The 24,353-nt window shown below is 44.2% G+C and overlaps 1 protein-coding gene across 1 annotated transcript in view; it reads right to left on the reverse strand.

The window, feature by feature from the left end:
• Positions 1 to 24,353, reverse strand: part of SKL2 (shikimate kinase like 2) — a 119,456-nt gene that overhangs the window by 71,049 nt on the left and 24,054 nt on the right. Inside the window, exons 2-3 of the mRNA XM_086527575.1 lie at positions 7,579 to 7,769; positions 7,295 to 7,489 (exon numbers count right to left, since the gene is read on the reverse strand). Coding sequence (XP_086383701.1) covers positions 7,295 to 7,489; positions 7,579 to 7,769 — 386 coding nt within the window. The remainder of the gene's footprint in view (positions 1 to 7,294; positions 7,490 to 7,578; positions 7,770 to 24,353) is intronic.

The raw sequence follows: 24,353 nt of genomic DNA on the forward strand, positions 1-24,353 counted from the left end.
CAACCCTTTTGGCTGCAGCCAGGGAGGATGAGAAGCATCTTCGACGGGGCGTTGCTTCCATGCAGGAGCAGCATCCAAACAGCCCATGGTTGGAGGAGCAGATGCAGAAGGCTAGACTGGAGCTGACTAGCATTGAGGAGCGGTGCCATGAGTTTGCCTTCCATTGACATGTATCTCAGTGGACCCATGTGGGTGACCGAGTTACTGGGGAGTTCTTTGAAACAGTGGGGCCACGTAATGTGTACACCACTGTTAGTCAGTTGAGGAGACCTGACGGATCAATGCCCTCAGAGCCTGAGGATATGCGTGCAATTGCTACTAACTTCTACCGTGATCTGCTGTCAGCTGAGCCTCAGTCAGAGTGCCAGGATGCATGCAGGGAGCAGGTTTGGGCACAGAGCCTTGCCTTGTTATAGAGGATATGCGACAGATTCGAGCTTCCTCTCTAGCTAGAGGAGCTCCATGAGGCCCTCAGAGAACTCCCCCGTGGTGGCTGTCCAAGGGAGGATGGCTTGACCCCCAGCTTTTTCTTAAGAGTATTGGGACTTGCTTGGTTCAGATCTTTGCAACGCATTTCAGTACATTTTGCACACTGGCGAGATGCCTGACAGCATGAGTGAGGGTTTGATAAACCTGATTCCCAAGGAGGGAGGCTCCTTGGATGAGATTCAATAGTGGCCACCCATTACCATCCTCAACTCATCCTACAAAATTCTAGCAAAGGCTCCGAGTTTGAGGATTCAGCCACTACTAGAGAGCAATATACATGGGACTCAGACAAGTTTTGTCAAGGAGCGCAGTATCCTTGACAACATCTTCACCTTTTTGGAGGCGTCTGCCCTCGCGCGTCTCCGAGGAGAGTATTTGGTGATACTCCTTCTCGACTTTGAGAAGGCCTACGACAGAGTTGACTGGGACTTCCTGGAGGGCACTCTACACAGGATGGGTTTCATAGATGCTTGGATTAGAGGTGTGTCAGCTCTCTACAAGCGTGCGCACAGTCAGGTGCTCTTGGCAGGGGCCGAGGGGAGCGCTTCTTACTCACGCATTCGGTCAGGCAGGGTTGCCCTCTTGCCCCCTTCCTCTTCCTGTTCTATGTTGAGGCGATGAGCAGATTCTTGACTTCTCAGAAAGTTTGCTTGCGTGGCCTCGAGCTCCCTATTACGGCAGATGAGCTTCTTGATGCTGAGTTTGCCGATGACTCAGCCTTGTACTTGGAGGGCCAAGAGGCCAATTTGCACAAGTGTCAGCACGCTCTTGAGTTGTTCTGTTGGGCGTCAAGTATACTGATCAACTGGAGGAAGATAGTTTCTTTCTGGGTTGGCAGTGCTCCGACGCTTGAGTGGTCGCCAAGTGAGGGTTTCAGATGGATTCCCCCAAGGACTACAGTTCGATACTTGGGTTGTCAGGTTGGCCTAGACTTGTCTCATGAGCAGCAAACTGCTCCTCTCCTCTTGTCCATCAGGAGGAAGTTGCTACACTGGAGTTCGGCACGGCTCTCTTTGGCAGGCAGAGTTGTAGTTGCCAACCAGGTGTTGTTGGCTACTATGTGGTACATAACATCTAGCTGGATCCTCTCGATCTCCTGTATCAGCTAGTTGGAGAGGCTGATCAGGAATTTTCTTTGGTCAGAGCGTGACACTCAATCAGCCCGAGCCAAAGTAGCCTGGCAGGTCATCACTCTACCATGTTCTCAGGGGGGGTTGGGGATTATAGACACAGCACAGCAGAGCACAGCCCTTCTTGGGAAGTTTGTTGTCAAAGGACTGCTTCCAAGGGAGGATCCCTGGAAGGAGTTGTTGCTTCAACGGCTGAGAGCTCGAGTGCCTCATGCAGGAGGCCCTTGGAGTCCATCCATCAAGTGGATCTTTACAGAGATGCGCAGAGTTGGTCTGAGCAGGAGACTGGAGGATCGATTTGCTGCGAGCTTGCTTCGCTCTTGGGAGCAGTTGCGGAGTGGCTTGGAGCAGCACCAGCCCACGTGCACGAAGGAGCGCTTGAGACAGCCCCTTGTTTGGAACCTGTGGTTAGCACTCAGAGAGGCCACTTGGTTGGTAGTAGGCCTCATGTTTCTTGGGGTCCCATGGCAGGGGGTCCAACACACACTTTAGGCGACTGGCTTCAATTTTTAGGTTTTCCAGAGGAGGTACAGAGCATCCAGCTACATGGCATTAGAGAGGTGCAGAGCATGTGCCAGGACATCAAAGAGGCCTTACCAGCTGAGTGGCTCACTCCTCTAAAGACGGCAGCTCCCAAATGGATGGGGGCCTTCATGCGACTGGAGGTCCTCATTGCAGTTCGCGCTTGCTCAGAGTCCGTACCCTCCATGTTCTTCGAGATCCAGGGCGAGGGTCGACTACACAGAATCTCTGTAGAGGCTCCACAGGTTGCAGAGTAATGTTTTCAGAGGATAAGAGTAGTTGGCATCTGTGGGAGGACTTGTGCCATAGATCTTGACCCAGCAGGTCTTGAGTCAAAGGTCATGAGTCAGGCCACTGGAGGCTTTGGGCTTGGGAGAGCTGCCCTCTGGCACGAGTGCAGTGGGACCCTGGAGAGTGGTTTTGGAGAGACCCCTTCTCTTCAGCCGACCACCCTGGGTTCCCTTTCTTTCAGTACACTGTTCGACTAGGACATACATACTAGCAGAACGGAGAGAGGCTCGTCCTGCTGAAGCACTTCATTGGCAGGAGGAGGGTCTCACAACTGAGTTCTTGTCAGGCTTTTGGGCGCGGTTGTAGGACTCCAGACAACCAAGGCGAGTCACTTTGTTCCAATGGCTAGTTGCACACAAAGCTACAGCGGTTGGGAGTTGGATAGTGCACAGTGGCTTTTCGGCAGCCTGTGCAGCTTGTGGTCACCCTTTGGAGAGTCAGCGACACTGTCTGTGGGACTACCCCATGGCACAATAGGTTTGGCTTCGGGTTCTTCGGCTGATGCCGGCTCTCTCCACAGCTTTGCAGTACACTTGGGGTGCTGCAGCTTAGTCCACACTCACGAGCCCTGCGTTACAGTTTGAGTTGGCTTCCACCAGCAGGATGATAGTGATCCAGGGGGGTCGACCTACACTCTAGTTAGTCACAGAGCCTACCCCCCAAGAGGGGTGCAGTGAGGGAGAGGTGAGTTGGGAGCTCATCTTCGGCCGGAGACTCTGGTTCATTTGGCAAGCCCGCTGCTTTCGCATCTTCGAGGCTCGTCCTATCCCCCCGGCTAAGATTTTTCGGGATTTTTGGTTGGAGCTGATTCACACTCTTAGGGGCCAGTTCGAGAGACTCCAGGGCAGCTCGGACTGCATGCGGGAGCGCAGAGAGGCTTTCCTACGACTTTGGCGCCCAAGGCCTTTTTTCACCATCGTCCAGGGGATACCTAGATGGCACTACCGTCCACTTGTGTGGCTTTTTCTTCCTCCCATGTCTTGATTTAGCCCATTGTACATATTCTGTTTTTTCATTGGGAGTGTCTCCCCTTGCTATTGTTGTGGCCCTCTCTAGCAGAGGTGGTGGTAGCCCTATGCGCAGCTTTATTAACTAGCAACGGAGGATCTCTTTCTCGGGAAAAAAAAGGGTTGAGCTTGACGATTGCACAAAGGAGATTGTGGATAACAAGATGGATGTGCATGAAGACATCAAAATGGATGGTCTTGAAATATATGATATTTAGGAAGATATGTTAAAGCGATTGCACAAAGGAGATTGTGGATAACGAGATGGATGTGCATGAAGACATCAAAATGGATGGTCTTGAAGTATATGATATTTACGAAGATATGTTAAAGCGTTTAGCTGATGACCGTATGCCCCTACGGGTGTTGTTTGAGTTAGAACTTGTATACAAGTGATATGCGAGTTAGAAGCAAGCAAGGGGGCAGCTTATTTTAGAATTTTGCAGGTTTTTAATCTTTGTGCCTCCATCATTCTTTTGGATGCAGTTTTTTGCCATCAACCAACCTTCTCTACCCGTAGCTGTGCTATGGCAGCTTGCTGTCCGTGCCAATTTTGCACATAGTGTGCATAAATTTGAATTTTCGAGAATTTTTTGAGGCTTGAAAGCATCCCTTTTGGAGTTGTGGTTTAACAGATACAATCTGTTTCCTGCAGGATATAGGATATGGCAGTCCGCATGCAGTTTGGTGTAGAGTAAGTTGTGAAGAGTTACATGTTGTGGTTTAAGTGCACTTTGAAACTGTGCAAAAATCGACTACGGAAGCAACATCTTCTCATCTTCACGAAGGAGAAGATAAAGAGGGTTAGGTGTATGTGAAGAAGGTGCTTGGGGAGACAAGAGACTTTAAGCAATGGAAGAAGAAGTGAAAAAGGACGCTGAGGGAAAGCAGTCCCACACTAAGCAAGGTCTACTTCCATTGTCACAAGAGGACTAAAAGGCAGAGATGGGTATGCTTTTTCATTTATGCGGAGGGTCTAACCAAGGGGGAAGACAAGGAAAATGAAGGCAGCAAAGCAAAGAAAGCCAAGGCACGAGAAGATTCGGAGTGTTGAAGGATATGGTTCAAGGGATTGGCAAAATCTCTTGGTAACTTCTTTTTTATTGATCTCGAGTTGTGGAAAGGATTAAGAATTTTGTGGTTTGTGCAAATAAAAAAGTTCACAATAACTTTTCAAAAAGGTAAAGATCAGAATTAGATTCTAAACATCTTCCATGTGAGCAAAAGGTGCTAGTGAAAGTGTTGACATGGCAAATTGTACGGATGGGTTGGTGACGTGGCTGACACGTGTACAGTTGTGCCTTGACATGGCTAATTTGGACGCCGGAGAGCTTTTGGACGCAAGATATAGTTGAGGAAGTGCAGGTCAGAACAGCAAAAGAGAGGAAGAAACAGAGAGAGGATGTAACAGAAACTCTGCTTTTGGCATCAATTTTTGTTAGCAGTTTACTGTGGAGCCTTGCGCACACCTCTCTCTCTCTCTCTCTCTCTCTCTCTGAGTAAAGGGAACTCTCTCATCCAGTGAAAAGGAACCTTGAGTACGCACTAAGCACTCATCCAGATCAATCACTTCCGCTACACATTACACAACCACTTGCCAAAAAGGCAAAGATGATAGTGGGATTAGTTTTGGATAGTTGTGCAATAACCCTTCTAGATTCTTCAAAATGGTTATGTGGGACCTATTGCAAAATTCAGGGTACCAAAGCATTTCTCTTCTTTGACTTCCACATTATGACGTTGGGAAATTGTGATATGTTGTTGGGCATGTCAAGACATCATCAAAACAATGCTAACATTGCCATTCAATGACGACTCGTTAAACTACAACATGACAAAAACCATCAATGTATAAACGTCACTTTTGTAAATGAAGTCTTGCCACAACACTTGTGATATTGAAGTAAAAAGAAGGAAAGTCCGAGTAATAGAGGGCTCATCTAATTGAGCTTGTCTTAAACTTTTGTTTGCATATAAGAACACTTTGTTTAAGAATACTGTTTGGGTATTGTTTGAACTTGTTTGATATTCATTGAACTTGTTCGGAATCTCGTTGGTATCTATTTGACTCGTTTGGACTTGAAGGAATCTAGAATCTGTAAGGCCCGCTTTAAGCAGATGACCCACATCGAGTAGATGGGCACACATTGAGCAAATGGTCCCACTTAGAGCGGACAGACCTTTATGACCTGCTTTTAGAAGTGGACCCAATGCAACACTGTTGTAACGGTTTTCTACGGTCACGGAGAAGAGTCCACAGACCCATAACCACGGACCCACTCTAATCAGATTTACCTGCTCTAAGCGGATGATGGTTACTCATCAGTGTATGTAGCACTTTGTATATTCATGCTCAAGTGAATGCATCTGTGATTTGTGCATGTGTGAACTGAATTTGCATTTGTGAAGTATTAACTCTTGAAATTTCACATTTCCATGCATTAGAAGTTCGACTTGGATAAACCAAGATGGACGGTGAACCTCATCCATCAAGACATCTGAGAAGGATAAGATGGACCCTGAACCTCATCCATCAAGACATCAAGACATATGTTATGGCGTTGTTCTCATGCTCAATATTTTTTTCGTGAGGTTACACAAAGGCTTCAATATCAATTCCCTTGCTCCCATTTTAAACTCTTCTTGATTTTTGGCCAATTGAATCCATCATAACTAGAGTACGACTACTTTGTTGCTTGGGTGTAATTCTCGACCCTTAGCTCTATTTACATACACGCACTCATCTTCAGCAGGCTTTTTGTCGTGGTAGCAGTTAATCAGCTTTACCCTACCTATACTTTCATACTCAGCTCCCTCGATCTCTTTGTGATTGTTTCCATTTGGGAAGCATTTCACTTCAGCAGTTTAAGGTTTTCTGTGACTGTTTCTCATGTCTTAAATGTTATGCAATCAATACACATCTAGTTTCACCAAAAAAAAGTGCACGCACACTGATTTTAGGTTGCATGTTTTGTTTTCTCTTTTCTTGTTAGAAACTTAGCAGTTGGCAGGAGTGGTGGTGGTGTGGTTGGACTCGTATGGTGGCTTGGGGTCGAGCCTTGTTGTGAATCTGTTTATGCAAGGCTGATTTTTCACCGCTCGACTTGTCCTGTTTGGTTGAAGATGCTTTTGCAAAATCTGGTGGTGGTGGCCCTCTCCTCTCAGTCTCAATGTTGGCTCACTCCCTTGGTTTTCCCATGTTGCAGCTCTTCAGAATTGTCTGCATTTTTCAGTGTGGATGATGGTCCGGACTTTGTGCTGTCCCAGTGGTGTACACCATTGGCCGGTTGGGAGTCTTCCAAGGATAATTTCTTCGCAGTACTTCACCAATTGGGGCTACAGTTTGTCTTGGGCGGATTTACGTTGTCCTGTTATAGACACATCCACCTCTCCAGCTTCTTAATTTGCCCTATCTACATGTATCTTGGTTCCTGTACTGGTTCATTGGTTTTCCCCTAGCTTTGTACTTCATGGTGATTTGGAGGGATTTTTCGCCTCTAATTGTACCTTGTCATTTGGCTACAGCCATATTTTGTAACTGGCAGAGTTTACCAATTACAAATTGAAGGGTGGAACCCTGTAATTTTGAGAGAGAGAGAGAGAGAGAGAGAGAGAGAGAGAGAGAGAGAGAGAGAGAGAGAGAGAGAGAGAGAGAGAGAGAGCTTGAGCTTCCTAAATATCAAATTCTATCTGTACAACAGACTTCGTCGCCTGTGTTCAGACAATGATCAAAGGCAGCCCATAACTACTGCACAAATCTTACACAACCAACTCTTGTGATTCACACAAACATGTTCTGTAACTAATTGAATATGATGAACAGCAATATTGCATATAGAGAGTACAAGAATATACTGCAAACCCTCAGCAAGTTTCTGAGCCACTGCCCAGTTGATGTCTGATGACTCTCCCACAAGATAAACAGGAATGCCTTTAAGAAGATTTGCAACTCCCTTCGTCAAGGTTCCCCAATCCTCCACAAGACCTGGCCATACTATCTCCTTGTTAAGTTTCTTAAGACTGATGACTATCTCCTCTTCATCAACAAACCTGAAACCAACAGAAAGCACCAATGAAATACGGTTGTACCAGTTTCTTGTGAACAAAATTGTTAAGCAAGAACGTGTAAATAGACTTACCAGACAGTCTCAGATGCTTTGATCCTGCCATATAGTCGTGTAGGAGGGAGAACGTTCAGCAAGCTGCTTGACAAAGCCAAAGTGACAGATATATTTGTATCTTGAGCGTCCACGAAGACATTTGAAGCACCGATGTTCTTTCCCTCTGGTAAATTGACTCTCAGCTCCACTTCTCCCTTGTCATCTCGAAACTATAAAATATGCCCATTTCAGACTTCAAAGCGCAACAGAATCTCTTCTGAGACACGTTTTCAGTAAAGAAGTTCCACAAAAAAACACCTGTCCAAGCTATCCTAGTGAATGTTATCCTCCCTCCAACACCCTTCCTCAGAGTTAATGGAGAGCTTTAAGCATATACATAGATACAGAATGCCACCTTTTGTCAAATTATTTTCCTTCAGGTCATCATGTAAGACGGCTACTGATTTATGGTGTACTAGTCATCCAGTCTAGGCAATACCAATGTACTCACTAGCTGCTACCACCATTTTTCCAACAGGAAGAGTGTGCTTTCTTTAGGGCACTGATTCTCTCTCTAGACTTTGTTCTCTCTCCTCAAGTTTCTATACGTGAGATTGGTTATTGGACTCACTTTTTCCATTAAGATTATATACCTTCATAAGTTCAGAATAGTCTGAACTCACGAATTATAAGAGGGAATACAGCACTCATAAAACTATAAAAGCAAGGGACTCAAAAAAAGAGAGGAGATTTTTTTTATTTTTATTTTTAAATCACTTAATCCTAGAAATCAAACTTCACACAACAACTTCTAAATGAACATATTCTTAAGTCCTAACGTAAGCTAAATACGAAATTGAAAAATGAATACTACTACAAACCTACGAAGAAGAGGCTGCAAATAATCAAATAAGTACAAAGATCCAAACTTGACAAAATGTGACCTCAACATCACTGCTTGTCCAAACAGGAAGAAAAAAATTATCGCCTTTATCATGCATAGCTTGGACAACAGCTATGACATCCCTACTCACGTCATCAGTGTCCAAGAGTAGGTGTAGGTTTGTATACATGTCATTCATGCTTTGAACGTACTCTACAAAACCAACGAGCTGAGTTTCTATCACCCTCCGAGGTGATGGGCATACTCAGCCATGATAAAGGCTAGCATTTGTCAAGCTAGAGTAAAAATACTAGAAGCACTAGAGATCAAAACAGCAAAATAGTGTATTACTAAGTCAAACAATAAGTGGGCTTCTAAGCTCCCCACTTTTATTGAATTTACTATTGATTATCTTGAACATTCCAAAGGAAGAAACACTAAAAATAAACTTACTACGATGCAAAAATGAACGAACGTTTTTCATGATTCTTCTAAATGAGTATCCTTTCTCAACGAGTAAAGAAATAAGATGGATCATGGCACGATTGAGCAACAAAGGCGGATTTACTAGAACAAAGACGAGAAAATCTAAATAACTGAAAGAAAACGACACCGTACTTAGCTAAAAAGAGAAATGTTCGAAGAAATGTGAGGCATACGGACGATATGAAGATTGGCATATTCTGGTTCAAGGCGCTTATCATAGATATCTACTTCTAATCCCAAGGGAGTCTCAAAAACCTTAAGGTCTAAAAAGGCACAAGAATCACTAATTGTGGTACAGTTAAGTTCACAAAACTCCTTAGGATAAATTCCTCCACCTATAGAACTCGAATTCAAGTACATAAAATCTTGAAAAGAAGGAACGTCAAGAACAAAAATGTCACAAACTGGTGGCGTGGCATGCCCGGACACACTCACACTGACTGGCAGCACCGTAAACGCGGAGACACGCTGACATGGCAGTCCCAAAAATTCTGGCGCCATTTCTGCTGACAGGCCGTACGAAAGGTCCCGCTTTTTGCGTTGAGTTGCTGACGTGGCAAAGCATACGGATTTGTTGCTTTTGCACTGTTGAAATCCTACGCTGGTTGATTTTGAAGCTTTTGGATCAATTGCTTTATTTTAAAGAGCTTTTAAAAGAGAATGCTTTTGGGGATCTGCTTTTGGGCATCCCTTGTAACCAATAAATAAGTGGGCAGGACCTCATTTCTCAGAGCATCTGGACGTAGAGTCTGAGAATGAGCACCCTCCCACTCTCTTGTACTTTGAACACAAATTAATACAAAAAGAAATACCGAAAGGGGCGCCAGTCTTTGGAGCCAATATCTCTAGGCACGGAACTACGCCGGGCCGTGTCGACTCAAGTGTCAATTGTGAACTGTTTTGAAGTGAATCTTTGTTGTGTTGCGGTAGAATCTTGACTTGGAGTATTCAAGTTTGTTACAGTGGTATCAGAGCGCGGCCGATTTCTCTTCTACCGGGAAATCCGATCCTTTTCTCGCGACACTTATGGATTTCGACTTCTTCTACATCTGGGGATGCGGAAGAGATCACGAAGAAGATTCTCACGAAGAGTACGGCCAACCTCGGCCTACTTAGGCAGAGACTGAAGAGATGGAACGTTGACAATTGGTTGACGTCGCGACAAAGATGATGATCAACATTGCGAAGGATCCGAAATTTTTGACTCAGACATCCTTCGAAGAAGTGCACACCCAGTGGCAGAAGGCCACAGAGCCACCCATCAAATCGGCATTTAAGAAACCTCCTGCTCCGAGGATGTTTACAGAACAAGAATTGGAAGAGGTGGTTAATGCACGTATTAGTCAGCTTTTTGGGTATCTCGACTGTTATTGACAGATTTAGCAAGCAAGCTTATTTCATTATAATGAAGAAAACAGTCAAGCCAGATCACTTAGCGAGACTGTTCATTGCCCAGATATTCTGATTACATGGCATGCCTGAGACAATTGTCTCTGACAGAGATCCCCAGTTCACGAGTTTGTTTTGAAAGGCTATTTGGGAGAACATTGGCACACGGTTGCAATTCTCATCACCTTTCCACCCGCAGACACATGGGCAATCTGAGATTGCAAATTCAATCGTACTGGATTTATTGAAGTCTTACATTTCGGATCAGAAGACTCAATGGAAAAGGTTTTTACCTTTGGTAGAATTTGCCTACAATAACACGATTCACTCTTCAACGGGGAAGGCGCCATTTGAGATTATTGAAGGTGCTTCGAAGGTTCTACCCTTCCTAAGCACGAAAGATAAGATTTTTGAAGCCGACCAGTACACGAGGGACTTGGACACTGCTTTTGCCAAGGTCCGGGAGGCTTTAGAGAAATCTCAGGAAAGACACAAAAAGGCAGCAGATCGACAACGTCACGATTTGAAATTAAAGGAGAATGATTGGGTGCTCTTACGTTTTGAGAAGGCACGCTTGAGAAAGAAAAAGGGAAAGGAGCGGCTTTTTCCAAAGCTTAGCATGATACTATGGACCTTTCCAGATAAAAGAAAAGATAAATGATGTCTCCTTTAGACTGAAGTTGCTTGATACTTGGAGAATTCACAATGCTTTTCATGTGAGTCTCTTTTTAAAGGCGATGTGTCCAATGATGGGGAGCCAGATGAGCAACCCGAAGTGGAGGAAAGCGAGGAGATTCTTGTTCCAGAACAGATTTTGGCACATAAAGATAGAAAGATAAAAGGTAAAGTGATAAGGTGGTTCTTGGTTAAATTCAAGAACTATCCCGCATTGGACGTGAAGTGGATGGAGGAGGAGGACCTAGCAGATACTCCTCAAATTGTGAAACTTTACCTTGAAGCATTCGGTTTAGCAAAGTCTCCTCCGATAGAACCCCGATTTCAGCATGGCCGAATCTAGTGCAGTGGGTATCCACAAGAGGGAAGTCACTCCGCTTCTTTGTCGACAGATTGCCCCGATACTTTGATTTGATATAGAGTCACTGATGTCCCTTTGGGTTTCAGGGATACTGCTGAGCTGACAGTATTCTGCTGTATATGACTTTATGAATTGGAATTCCCGATAATAATCGATTGATTTGTACTTAGACTTGTTTGAGTGCAAGAACTGATAGACGAAATGTCTGCAGCATTTCGACCTCATAAATCTCTATAGACATGATTGCAATATGGATTAGTTAATCGGGCATCTATGAGGTCCCGAATGGATCTAGATGCGATTGCTAAATACGTTGCCAATTAATCATGGTCTGAGATTTGGAATGATTTTTGAATGTGATTTGTCATGTGATGTCCAGTGATGTCAAGAGATGTCCTGTGATGTCATTGTCGATTGGTACATGTGCTAGATGTGTTGTTCCTAGTGCGTCGGTACTAACAGTCAGTGTCTGCTAAGACAGTTTATGGCCTCTGTCTGTTTTGCAAGCGTAATCGAGGGAGATTACAATGCTTTCAAGAGGGGCGTATGTCACAAACTGGTGACGTGGCATGCCCGGACACACTCACACTGGATGGCAGCACCGTAAAACGCGGAGACAGGCTAAGTGGCAGTCCCGGAAATTTTGGCACCATTTCCGCTGACAGGCCGTACGAAGGTCCCGCTTTTTGCGCTGAGTTGCTGACGTGGCAAAGCGTACGGATTTGTTGCTTTTGTGCTGCCGAAATCCTACACTGGCTGATTTTGAAGCTTTTGGATCAATTGCTTTATTTTAAAGAGCTTTTAAAAGAGAATGCTTTTGGGGCTCTGCTTTTGGGCATCCCTTGTAACCAATAAATAAGTGGGCAGGGCATCACTTCTCAGAGCATCTGGACGTAGAGTCTGAAAGTGAGCACCCTCCCACTCTCTTGTACTTTCAACACAGATTAATACAAAAAGAAATATCGAAAGGGGCGCCAGTCTTTGGGGCCAATATCTTTAGGCACGGAATTATGTCGGGCCGTGTCAAATCAAGTGTGAATTGTGAATTGTTTTGAAGTGAATCTTTGCTGTGTTGCGGTAGAATCTTGACTTGGAGTATCCAAGTTTGTTACAAAAAGATCATCTACAAAGCGTCTTACAATGCATAACTTGTGCAAATATATTGGGCAAGTGTTAGCAAGGACAAGACGCTTCATAAAATCAAACTCATAAGTAAAAAGATAGAAATTAGCAAGAAAAACAGCACAATTGGTGCCCATAGGGATACCAATTGTTTGCTTGAAAAGAGAGTCACCGACGGTTCTTTTTTCCTTTGTTTTCTTGTTTCGTACACCTTATATATAAATTGTCCAAAAAAATTAAAAAAAATTAAAAATCACTTTATTTTCTATTATGATTGTTGAACCTTGCTTTTTCCCTCCACCCCTCTCTATAAGAATGCTTGACCTGCTTTTGGCCATGCTGCATTGTCTTGACGCTAGAGACCAAATGCCTTGTCCTGTGGGGACTCCACTTTCTTCTAGGACCAATAAACTAGGCTCTAGATTTAGATGTTTACTCAGGTTCCCTTGGTAGCGCAAGGACCTAGAAAGCAGAATTACATGTGTGCATCCCCTTCTTGTAGTCATGTTATCTACGGGGGCATTTGACAAAGACCATTAGGACCACTAAGTCTCTCTCTAGAGCAGTCCACCTTTGAGTGTCTTATAGTTAATTCATATCCAATTGTCATTGTTGAAGTTTGTCATTTTTACCAGATTTGATGACAGCTTCCAACTGTACCTGCACTGATGCAATTACACTTGCTCTGGCAACAAATGCAAATTTGCCTTCCATAGCTTTTCCTCATCCTAAACCACTCCTTAAGGGTCTCCTCTATAGCTGCCTCATAAGACTGCCTGCAGCCTATCACGTGTAATTACCAGTCAAAATTGGCCTTTGCAAAAAGGTGCTCGAGAGTCCATCCAAAAAGTGACTTGAAGCTGCCAGTCGAAAGTTCCCTTTAAAAGTCGTAATAAGTCTAGAGGGTGGCTTGAGTTCATAGTCACAAGAAATGTTCCATGTTTCTTCATTTCAACAATTCAACCTGTTTCGTTTCAAAGACTTAAGAAGAGACCAATAAGTTTCGTGGAGCTGTACGGTAGATCTAAGATAATGCCTAAAGCTGAGCATTTTGATAGCAGTTACGCTTATATATATCAAATTAGTGTCAAAGGTCATTGCACTATAAAATCTGCTAGAATTTGAACCATACATGTCAAAAGTAAGCTATAGATAACATGCAATGTATGTGCAAGACATGAAGCTATAATATGCCACGAGTCTAGGAATCCTTGCTAGCATTAAATATATATGCATGTATGTTATAAAGCTTACTCTAGCAGGTAGAGAGAGTTCTCATGAGTCTTGATGCCTTTTTGTTGGAGCTCTCACATTCAGACAAGGAGGGAAATACAATGTCCCTTGCTTTTTCCTAGAAACAAGTTGAGATAATGACATTTATAAAACCAAACACAAAAGTTTATAAGAAAATCTTAAATAGTTGATTGGTCATCTTGTTTCATTCTTATTGAGAAACATTTCAGATGTTCAAGTTTCATTTTGTCAAGAGGGTAGGAAACGGGTTTTCATGTGACTACGAGTTCAAACGACCTCCCAACAAAAGGTGATACCTCTTCCTAAATCTTAGGGGCATCCTGCCACAAAAATGATAGCGTGGCAGCCTCAACAAAGGAGAGACTAGAACGCAAGCGATGATGTGGCAGCCCTATACGGACTTGCCCACGTGTCACCCAGATTTTGCGGCGGATTTTGCACTGATGATGTGGCAAATTTTACACCATATTTGGTGGAGCTTTTGGGCGACAACTTAAGCAAATGATTTGGATGCAGTGCTTGTAACTAAGTCAGACTTTGTAAATAATTAATTTATTTACGAGAAACGAATTATCTAATTAGTTGTGTGCACACCAGAATAGACCTAGCAGTTCTAAGGCCTCAGGTGAGCCTAAATGCAGGCTAGAACACCTCAGAGGGACCTTAGCAGAAATTACCCTGAAGCCCTAGTGATTGGGAAATCGGGTCTTCAAAAAGGGGTAAGCAGTAGCCTCAGATTTTAGGCTCAGGAAAAATACGCGCGTCAGTACAAGCACATGAATGAGATGGGGTCCTTAGAACAGTGACCCTAAGGCTAATAAAGCTAATAAAGCCTTAGGGTAAGTTTCGTGAAATTAAATTTAACGATCCGTGCCCGGGCGGGCGGCCGGACAAGTGTGAACAGGTAAAGGCGATTCAGTGCCCGTGCGGCATTGCGCCAGCAGACCTTTGGTGTTCTCATAAAAGAATCATTGGTAGCAGTTGTTAGTTAGTTGCACATTTTTTTAATTAATGAGCTAGAAGTTTTTAAAGTCAAAAGTTGAATGGTTTTTAAGTTTTTAAAGTAAGTGTGCCAAGTGGCACACTTACCAATGCAAACTAACTCTCTCTCACTCTCACTCTTACCCTCTCTCTCTTCCTAGCGCCCCCTCTCCCTGATGGCTATTTAGGAGCCCCCCCTCCCCCATTTTCAAGGCTGGCAGTGCACCTACCCCCCCTAATGTGAGCGTGCTCTACGCGGTGGAGCCCTCCATTGAAGCTTGAGAGCAGCCCCTTGCGACATATGTGGTAGCCTTGTGCTCCCATTGCCAAGAACAAGGGATCTCACAGTCATAGACACCTTCTGGTGAAGTTTCATCGCGAGAAGCTGCCATAGACGCTCTCTTAGTAGAGTGCGGCTGCTGTAATTCTCTGTTTTCAGCCCCTAATCACCTCGATTAGGGCTGTTTTCAGCAGACCAGCCATAGAAATTCTCTTCTCTCTCCTTATCCTAAGTCTACATCAAGTTTGGCGCGATTCCATCGCGAAGAAGACCTCTGTTTCGGCATAGGGGTGTGCACAGGTAAGAATTTCAGGTTATGTGCAGAAAATTACAGCAAGCATGTGCGTGTGCATTTTGCTTGTTTCTCTTTTGTGTTCGATGCATGAATGAATGAGCATGAAGGCAACACATAACGGAAGATGGACTCTCCTCTGTGAGAGCTTCCTATGAGCTGTTTTGGAAGATAGACTCTCTTTTTGAGAGCTTCCAACCAGTCTCGCAGAAGATGGAAAATCCCCTAAGCAGAAAGAAAGTGGAAACACTTTCTCAGTCAGTAGTCAGAACAGAACAGAAGAAAGAATAGAGGACGAGCGTATGCCCCGTTCCTGTGCTTGTAAAGATTCTCCCTTAGTAATAAAGATATTCTCTTTATGGGGGGGGACCAGCCCATCTTCTGGTCCCCAATGGAGTGTCAAGTTTTCTCTCTTCCTCTAATTCTCTTGAGTATTTGAAGTGCAATTAAACGTTAGTTTACGCTTCCGTATTTTTGTGACAGTGGTATCAGAGCAAGGTCCTCTCTCTCTTCCTGAAGGGATTGACGACTCTTGGCAGACTGCAGAAATGGAAGGACGCGAGATAGAGTTCTCTCTCCTTCAACAACAGGTGGAAGAGTTGCAGAAAGCTCTCTCCCATCCAGAAGTCCAAAAGATTCTCCATACTCTTGAAAAAGGGAAGGAGAAAATGCCGATGGGGTCGGGAGAAATCCCGCAGAACCCAAAGGCGCCACAACCAAGAAAAGATCCTTTGATTGGAACTTCCCGCATGCACGAGAGGCAGAAGAAATCTCCAGAACGTCATGTGGGGTTTAATCCAAAAGTTCAAGAGCAGGACCCCCCTGATTCCCCTCAGTTCTCTTTCATGAAGGATCTGGAAGACATAGTTTCTCCGGAAGACATGTTTCTCGACGATCCGTCGCAGCAAGAAGTACATTCAAGGGAAAGGACTCCTGTCCCCAAGGAGTCTAAGCATCGGAAGAAGGAGCACCATAAGAAGAAGCACCACAGGCAGAAAACATTCAAGTCAGGAGATAAAGATGTGAAATTCGACACCTACAATGGACGGCGTGATAATGACAAAGCTTTGGCTTTCATCCGCCAATTTGAAGTTGCATTTGCTGAAGGGAATTTTAAAGAAAGATCCAAGCTTCGCCATGTCAGTTTGTACCTGAAAGGCACCGCCAGCAATTGGTGGTTAACCCTTATCCTGGAAGATCGCAAACCCCAAGATTGGACCGCTTTCAAGAAGGAGTTCTACGCACAGTTCCTTCCTCCAGACTATGAGGAAGAGGTAAAGAAAGAATGGGATCGACTTTCACAGTCAGAGAACGAAACTGTTCCACGCTATGTGGATAGGTTTTGGGACGTTCTCTTGAAAGTCACTCCATTCAATAAGATTGACGATTCGGAGAAGATGCGCAAGTTTGAAGCAGGTTTACATGAAGCCTTGCAAAAGGCTATGAAGCTTTACCCTCGAGGTAATTTGCAAATACTTATGGAATCAGCCCGCATAGCTGATGGAATACATGACAAGGGTACTCCCAGGAAGATGGAGCAAAGCACTTACCATGCTAAGCAGAAGGCTCTCCATGAGCAGCCTACCTCTTCTACTTCTTCTCAAAAGAAGAAAAGAACCGCCTCCAAAGCAGAAGCAAAGCCAAATCAGCCCAAGAAAGGGAGATATCTCTCTCCTGCTGAGTTGCGAACATACATTAGTGAAGGAAGATGCTTCAAGTGTGGACAAGTTGGTCATATGAAGGGTGACTGTCCTACCAAACCTCCACAACCACCCTCTTCCAATGCAGTCCTAGATGTACAGGGAAATACAACCAAGGATGGAAAAGAAAGAGCTCTTCTCAAAGCATGGGGTAGTATCAACAACCAGCGGGCTCTTATTTTGTTTGACCCTGGTAGCACAGACAACTTCATCTCTACCAAGCTAGCTGACGACCTGAACCTGCAGCCCAATCGTTTCGGAGTCTCTATTCAAGCGCAATCTGCTTTCAAAGGGCAAAACTCAAACTCTACCCCAATCATAGGGAAGTTGAATCTAAAGGTCGACGACTACAAGGATCAAGAGTCTTTCTTACTAGCTTCACTTTAAGGATGCGATGTTATCTTGGGAATGCCTTGGCACTACAAGATGCATCTCATTCCTGACTATGTTCAGAAAACCTTATCTTTTGCTCATAAAGGAAAGGAGTATCTTGTACTTGCAGATGCAGGTGATTGGCGTATTCCTATCGCCAACCACATTGCCATCAAGAAAGAAATGAAAAAGTGTGTTTCAGCGTACTTGATTTTTGCAAGAGAGAGAGATGTGTCTGTTTCACAACTTTCTTCCTCTTTAGAGCAAAAAAGACTTAAGTTAATAGAAAGATATAAAGATTGTTTTGCAGATGAACTTCCAAATGAACTCCCACCTTCGCGACCTGAGGATCATACCATTGATTTGATCCCAGGAAGTTCTCCTCCAAATCAGCCCCCTTATCGAGTTAGTCTAATGCAGCAAGAAGAAATTCTCAAGCAGGTTAACGAACTTTTGGAGAAGGGCTTAATAAGGCCTAGTACTTCTCCATATTGTTCACCTGTCTTGCTAGTACAGAAAAAGGATGGCACATTCCGCATGTGCATAGACTATAGATCTCTAAACAAGATCACAATCAAGAATCGATTTCCAATCCCTCGGATTGACGACATTCTTGACAAGTTACAAGGAGCAAGTGTCTTTAGTCGTATAGACTTGAAGAGCGGTTATCATCAAATCCGCATAGCTCCTCAGGATGTGCATAAGAATTCATTTAGAACAACCTTCGGGTTGTATGAATTCTTAGTGATGCCTTTTGGACTCACTAATGCACCAGCTACATTCAACAGAATGATGGATAGAATCTTCCACTCATATAGAAGTTTTACAGGCGTTTTCTTTGATGACGTCTTAATCTTCTCAGCGACGGAAGACGAACACTATAAGCATCTCGCCTTAGTGTTTGAAGAATTACGCAAACACAAATTATTTGTGAATGCTAAGAAGAGTGAGTTCTTTTTAAAAGAAATCCACTATTTGGGCCATATAGTATCTCACAACCAGGTGAGAATGGACCCTGAAAAGATTCAAGCAGTTGTAGAATGGCCTACGCCAACTACAGTACATGATGTACGAAGTTTCCTTGGCCTCTGTTCTTATTATCGGCGTTTCATTCGAGCTTTTGCCGCGATAGCAGGTCCCCTCCATGACCTGACAAAGAAGCGGATTCCATTCCATTGGGGGTCTGGACAAAAACAAGCTTTCGAAAAGCTTAAGTATCTACTCAGTCACGGACCTGTTCTCACCGTCCCTGATCTTCGCAAACCTTTCGAGGTATACTGCGATGCATCTGGAGATTGTGTAGGAGCAGTTCTGAACCAAGAGGGTCACGCAATAGCCTATGAAAGTCGGCGCCTTAAAGATGCAGAGTTGCATGCCTCCATATACGAAAAAGAGCTACTGGCAGTAATTCATGCTCTTTCCATTTGGAAACACTATCTATTAGGAGCTGATTTTATTATCAAGACAGATCATCAAAGTCTTCGCAACTTTCTCACACAGAGAAAGTTATCAGAAAAGCAGATGAGATGGGCCAACTTTCTTTCAATGTTTCATTTTCAGATTTTACACACTTCTGGAACAAAGAATGCAGTTGCAGATGCTCTCTCCAGGCATCCAAAGATCAATGCACTAACAACAATTTATCATGAGGAACTAGAATCCCTCAGCGAGATGTATCCTCAAGATCCAGACTTTGCCACAATTTGGGCAGATCTTCAAGCTGGTCACTCAAAGCCACCTTATTCTATCAGGGATAAATCACTCTATCGTCAACAAGCAATATGCATAGCTCAGCCCTTACGACAAAAGGTGATGGATGAAGCACATAATTCTCCTTATGCCGGGCATCGGGGAATTGCTTCCACCACTAGTGCCCTCGAAAGGTATTTCTTTTGGCCAACACTCCGTGCGGACATTGAAAAACATGTACGTGAGTGTTTAGTATGCCAAAGAGTGAAATATGACAGACATAAAGTTTATGGCAAGCTTCAGCCGCTCCCTGTGCCTAACACGCCATGGGAAAGTATTGCCATGGATTTTATTACGGATCTTCCTAGATCCAAGAATGGAAATGATGCAATCTGGACTATAGTAGACAGGTTCAGTAAGCAAGCACATTTTCTTCCAGTAAAAAAGACGATCAAAGCTGATCACATGGCTAGAATATTTCTAGCTCAGATTTTTAAACACCATGGATTGCCAAAGACTATTGTCAGCGATAGAGATCCCCGCACGACTAGTCTATTTTGGCAGGCATTGTTTGAAAACTTGGGAACTAAGCTTGATTTTTCATCAACTTATCACCCTCAAACAGATGGTCAAAGCGAAATCGCTAATGCCACTGTTTTAGATCTCCTCAAGTGCTATGTTTCGGAACGACAATCCGAATGGGAACAGTACTTACCAATAGTTGAGTTTGCGTATAACAATACCATACATTCCTCAACTGGTAAAGCCCCCTTCGAAATTATTTACGGGAAGCCACTCTTACTTCCTATTATGGTGACCAAAGAAAACATCTTCGCCGCAGATGAATTTGTGCGCAATATTGATATTGCCCATCAACAAGTAAGGCAAGCGATTCTTCGTACTCAAGAGCAACAGAAGCGAAAAGCAGACAAGCACAGAAGGAATCTCAATCTTGAAAAAGGACAATATGTCCTGCTTCGGTTTGAGAAAGCTAGATTGAAAAAGCGGGTCGACAAAGGGAAAGTTGTCAAACTTTCCCATAGATTTTACGGCCCTTTCAAAATTACAGATAAAGTCAATGATGTGACTTTCAGATTGGATTTGCCTTCTAACTGGCGCATCCACAATGCTTTTCATGTCAGTCTCCTCCGACCATATGTTGGACCTCCTCCAGTGGCGCCCGTACAAGAAGATCCTCCAGAAGTCAAAGAGACTGAGGAAATCCTTCAACCTGAACAGATAATACACCACTCGGAGAGACAACTCAAGTCGGGGAGTCTACATCGAAAGTATTTAGTCAAGTTCAAGAATTACACTCCATTAGATGCAAAGTGGATGACTGAGTCCGATCTCAAGGACTACCCTAACATCTTGCACAGTTATGTTAACGCTCTACAGTTGAGGTCAACTGTTTAGAACCAAGAGGGATGTAACTAAGTCAGACTTTGTAAATAATTAATTTATTTACGAGAAAAGAATTATCTAATTAGTTGTGTGCACACCAGAATAGACCTAGCAGTTCTAAGGCCTCAGGTGAGCCTAAATGCGGGCTAGAACACCTCAGAGGGACCTTAGCAGAAATTACCCTGAAGCCCTAGTGATTGGGAAATCGGGTCTTCAAAAAGGGGTAAGCAGTAGCCTCAGATTTTAGGCTCAGGAAAAATACGCACGTCAGTACAAGCACATGAATGAGATGGGGTCCTTAGAACAGTGACCCTAAGGCTAATAAAGCTAATAAAGCCTTAGGGTAAGTTTCGTGAAATTAAATTTAACGGTCCGTGCCCGGGCGGGCGGCCGGACAAGTGTGAACAGGTAAAGGCGGTGCAGTGCCCGTGCGGCATTGCGCCGGCAGACCTTTGGTGTTCTCATAAAAGAATCATTGGTAGCAGTTGTTAGTTAGTTGCACATTTTTTTAATTAATGAGCTAGAAGTTTTTAAAGTCAAAAGTTGAATGGTTTTTAAGTTTTTAAAGTAAGTGTGCCAAGTGGCACACTTACCAATGCAAACTAACTCTCTCTCACTCTCACTCTTACCCTCTCTCTCTTCCTAGCGCCCCCTCTCCCTGATGGCTATTTAGGAGCCCCCCCTTCCCCATTTTCAGGGCTGGCAGTGCACCTACCCCCCCTAATGTGAGCGTGCTCTACGCGGTGGAGCCCTCCATTGAAGCTTGAGAGCAGCCCCTTGCGACATATGTGGTAGCCTTGTGCTCCCATTGCCAAGAACAAGGGATCTCACAGTCATAGACACCTTCTGGTGAAGTTTCATCGCGAGAAGCTGCCATAGACGCTCTCTTAGTAGAGTGCGGCTGCTGTAATTCTCTGTTTTCAGCCCCTAATCACCTCGATTAGGGCTGTTTTCAGCAGACCAGCCATAGAAATTCTCTTCTCTCTCCTTATCCTAAGTCTACATCAAGTTTGGCGCGATTCCATCGCGAAGAAGACCTCTGTTTCGGCATAGGGGTGTGCACAGGTAAGAATTTCAGGTTATGTGCAGAAAATTACAACAAGCATGTGCGTGTGCATTTTGCTTGTTTCTCTTTTGTGTTCGATGCATGAATGAATGAGCATGAAGGCAACACATAACGGAAGATGGACTCTCCTCTGTGAGAGCTTCCTATGAGCTGTTTTGGAAGATAGACTCTCTTTTTGAGAGCTTCCAACCAGTCTCGCAGAAGATGGGAAATCCCCTAAGCAGAAAGAAAGTGGAAAACACTTTCTCAGTCAGTAGTCAGAACAGAACAGAAGAAAGAATAGAGGACGGGCGTATGCCCCGTTCCTGTGCTTGTAGAGATTCTCCCTTAGTAATAAAGATATTCTCTTTATGGGGGGGGACCAGCCCATCTTCTGGTCCCCAATGGAGTGTCAAGTTTTCTCTCTTCCTCTAATTCTCTTGAGTATTTGAAGTGCAATTAAACGTCAGTTTACACTTCCGTATTTTTGTGACAGTGCTAGCTTTTTTGCATCTGATCCTTTTCGACCGTGGCCTTTAAATATGAGGCTAGAGGACCACTCTTACAACTTAGCTTCCTAGAGGACCACTCTTGCAAATTAACTTGGTAGTAGATTGCAGAGTGGGCTCCTCCGGCCGTTGTGCTTTGTGAAGATCAATATACCGAAAGGGGCTCTAGGGTTTTGGGGTCATTGCATCTGAAAGTGGAACTCCGCCACTCCATTCCGTATAGATGCCACGTCATGACCAGCAGCACAATTTGCGGGCGTCTGTAAAGCAGTACCACGTCATCATTTTCAGTGTGATTCACGGACGTCCATACAATTGTTGCCACGTGTCACTAGCTTGTCACATATGTGACGGGTTTTAGGGTTTTTCTGCGACCAGGTCATAGACGTATCTATTCCATGTGTTCGGTTGGCCAGTCATATATTCTCTCCCTAGGAAGGTAGTCAATGCCAATCTCTTGGTCAAAGCCAGAATCCTCCAAGGCGTGAACAGTTCTCTCTATGTGGTATTTGCATCCGTGATCATCTCGTACCACTAGGACATCTTAGTGACCTTCGGGTCGTGGGCTAACTTGACCGTGTTTTGCAGATTCCGGCCAAGGGACCTAAACCCTAGAGAAAAGATAAGTTGTTTTGCAGGTGTAATCGGGGACAATTACTCTTCCTTAAGAGAGGGGTATGTGACAAGGTAGTGCACGTGGCAATAGCTATACGGACATCCATGAATTACGTTGAGAATGATGACGTGGCACTGCTATACGAACGCCTGCAAATTGCGTTGTTGGTGATGACGTGGCAGCTGTACGAAAATTCCGCAAATTACGCTGGCAGCTTTTTGCAGTTTTGAGTGCTAGCTTTTGGGACCAGATGATTTTAGACTTGATGCTTTTTATGTTAAATGCTTTTGGGGCTCTCCTTTTAGCATCCCTTCTACTCTTTATAAGTGTGCCCCTAGGGTCAATCTTTCAAGCATCTAGACGTAGAGCTGGAAGATTGGTTCCAACAGGAGTTGTATCTTTTGCAGATCAATGAATAAAGAAATATTGAAAGGGACGCCACTCTTTGGGGTCAACGCGTCTTGGCTCGGAACTTCACCGCGTCGTGTCGTCTTCTTTCTCTTTTATTCGAGTGCTAGAGTGTTGCCAAGTGCATATATTGCGCTTATCTTTGTGTTTCCGTTCGGTCCCTCCTCGGAAGTGAATACACCGTGTCTACTATGTGGAATCTCTCTCTCTCTCTCTCTCTCTCTCTCTCTCTCTCTCTCTCTCTCTCTCTCTCTCTCTCTCTCTCTCTCTCTCTCTCTCTCTCTCGTCATGTGTGGGGTCTATCTGAGACTTGGAGACTATCTACTATTGTGCCTATCTTCAAGGCAAGTGATCCATGGAGCCTAGAAACTACCGTACTATTTTGATTGGACACACATTGGCATGGTTGTATGCATCTATCCTTGAGCAGTAGTTGAGCAGATGGGCAGAGAGTGAGGGCATATGGGCAATGGGACACGCCAGTTTCAGGAGAGGCTTCTCCAATCTTGACCTATTCAGACACTCAAAGCCACCATTGAGGAGGGTAGGGCACATGGGAGACGGATTTATTGTAGCTTTGTGGATTTCCACAAAGCATTTGACACGGTGCCCAGAGCCAGATTGATGTGCAGACTACAGGAGATGGGAGTGCCCAATGAGTTGATTTGGGGGATCATGGCTCTATACATATTGGTGGTGGGACATGTACGCACTCCAGAGGGGATATTTGATTTTAGTTCACTCCACTATTAGAGTGAAACAAGGCTGTCCATTGTCTCCTACCCTCTTTGGTATGTATATAGATGAGGTTTTTGACTACACTGATAGAGAGAGTGACAGAGGTGCACAACTGGCACGGACATGGATTCCATTGTTGTTATGTTGATATTGTATTGATCTCTGACTCACCGGAGGGTATGCAACGACATTTGGATGCACTACATAGCTTTGCGGTGGACATTGGCTTGTCTGTGAAAAGAGCAGCAAAGACTAGACTGACTAGAGCATATGTGGCCTGGGGAGGATTGGAGAGGATGTGTGGAACCATTTAGCAATCACATCCAGACCACACTAATCTTTTCACGGATGTCTTGATCTACTAAATCTTGTTACTATCAGATTACTCGCTCTCAGTTCACATTTCAATCAAGCAAACCATGCCCATGACCATCCCCACAAGACAGTACATCCACATAACATGCAGTTCACAAATCACACACTTAGTTAACACTAAACATTCAAATCACATTCACATCACTATCCCCGTCGAGATCTTGGATGGGAATCATGATCTACTGTAACGTATTTAGCAATCACATCCAAATTTGTCACTAATCTCTCGCAGATG

Source organism: Adiantum capillus-veneris, chromosome 13 (genome assembly GCF_014529385.1).
Source record: "Adiantum capillus-veneris isolate H3 chromosome 13, ASM1452938v2, whole genome shotgun sequence".
NCBI lineage: Eukaryota > Viridiplantae > Streptophyta > Polypodiopsida > Polypodiales > Pteridaceae > Adiantum > Adiantum capillus-veneris.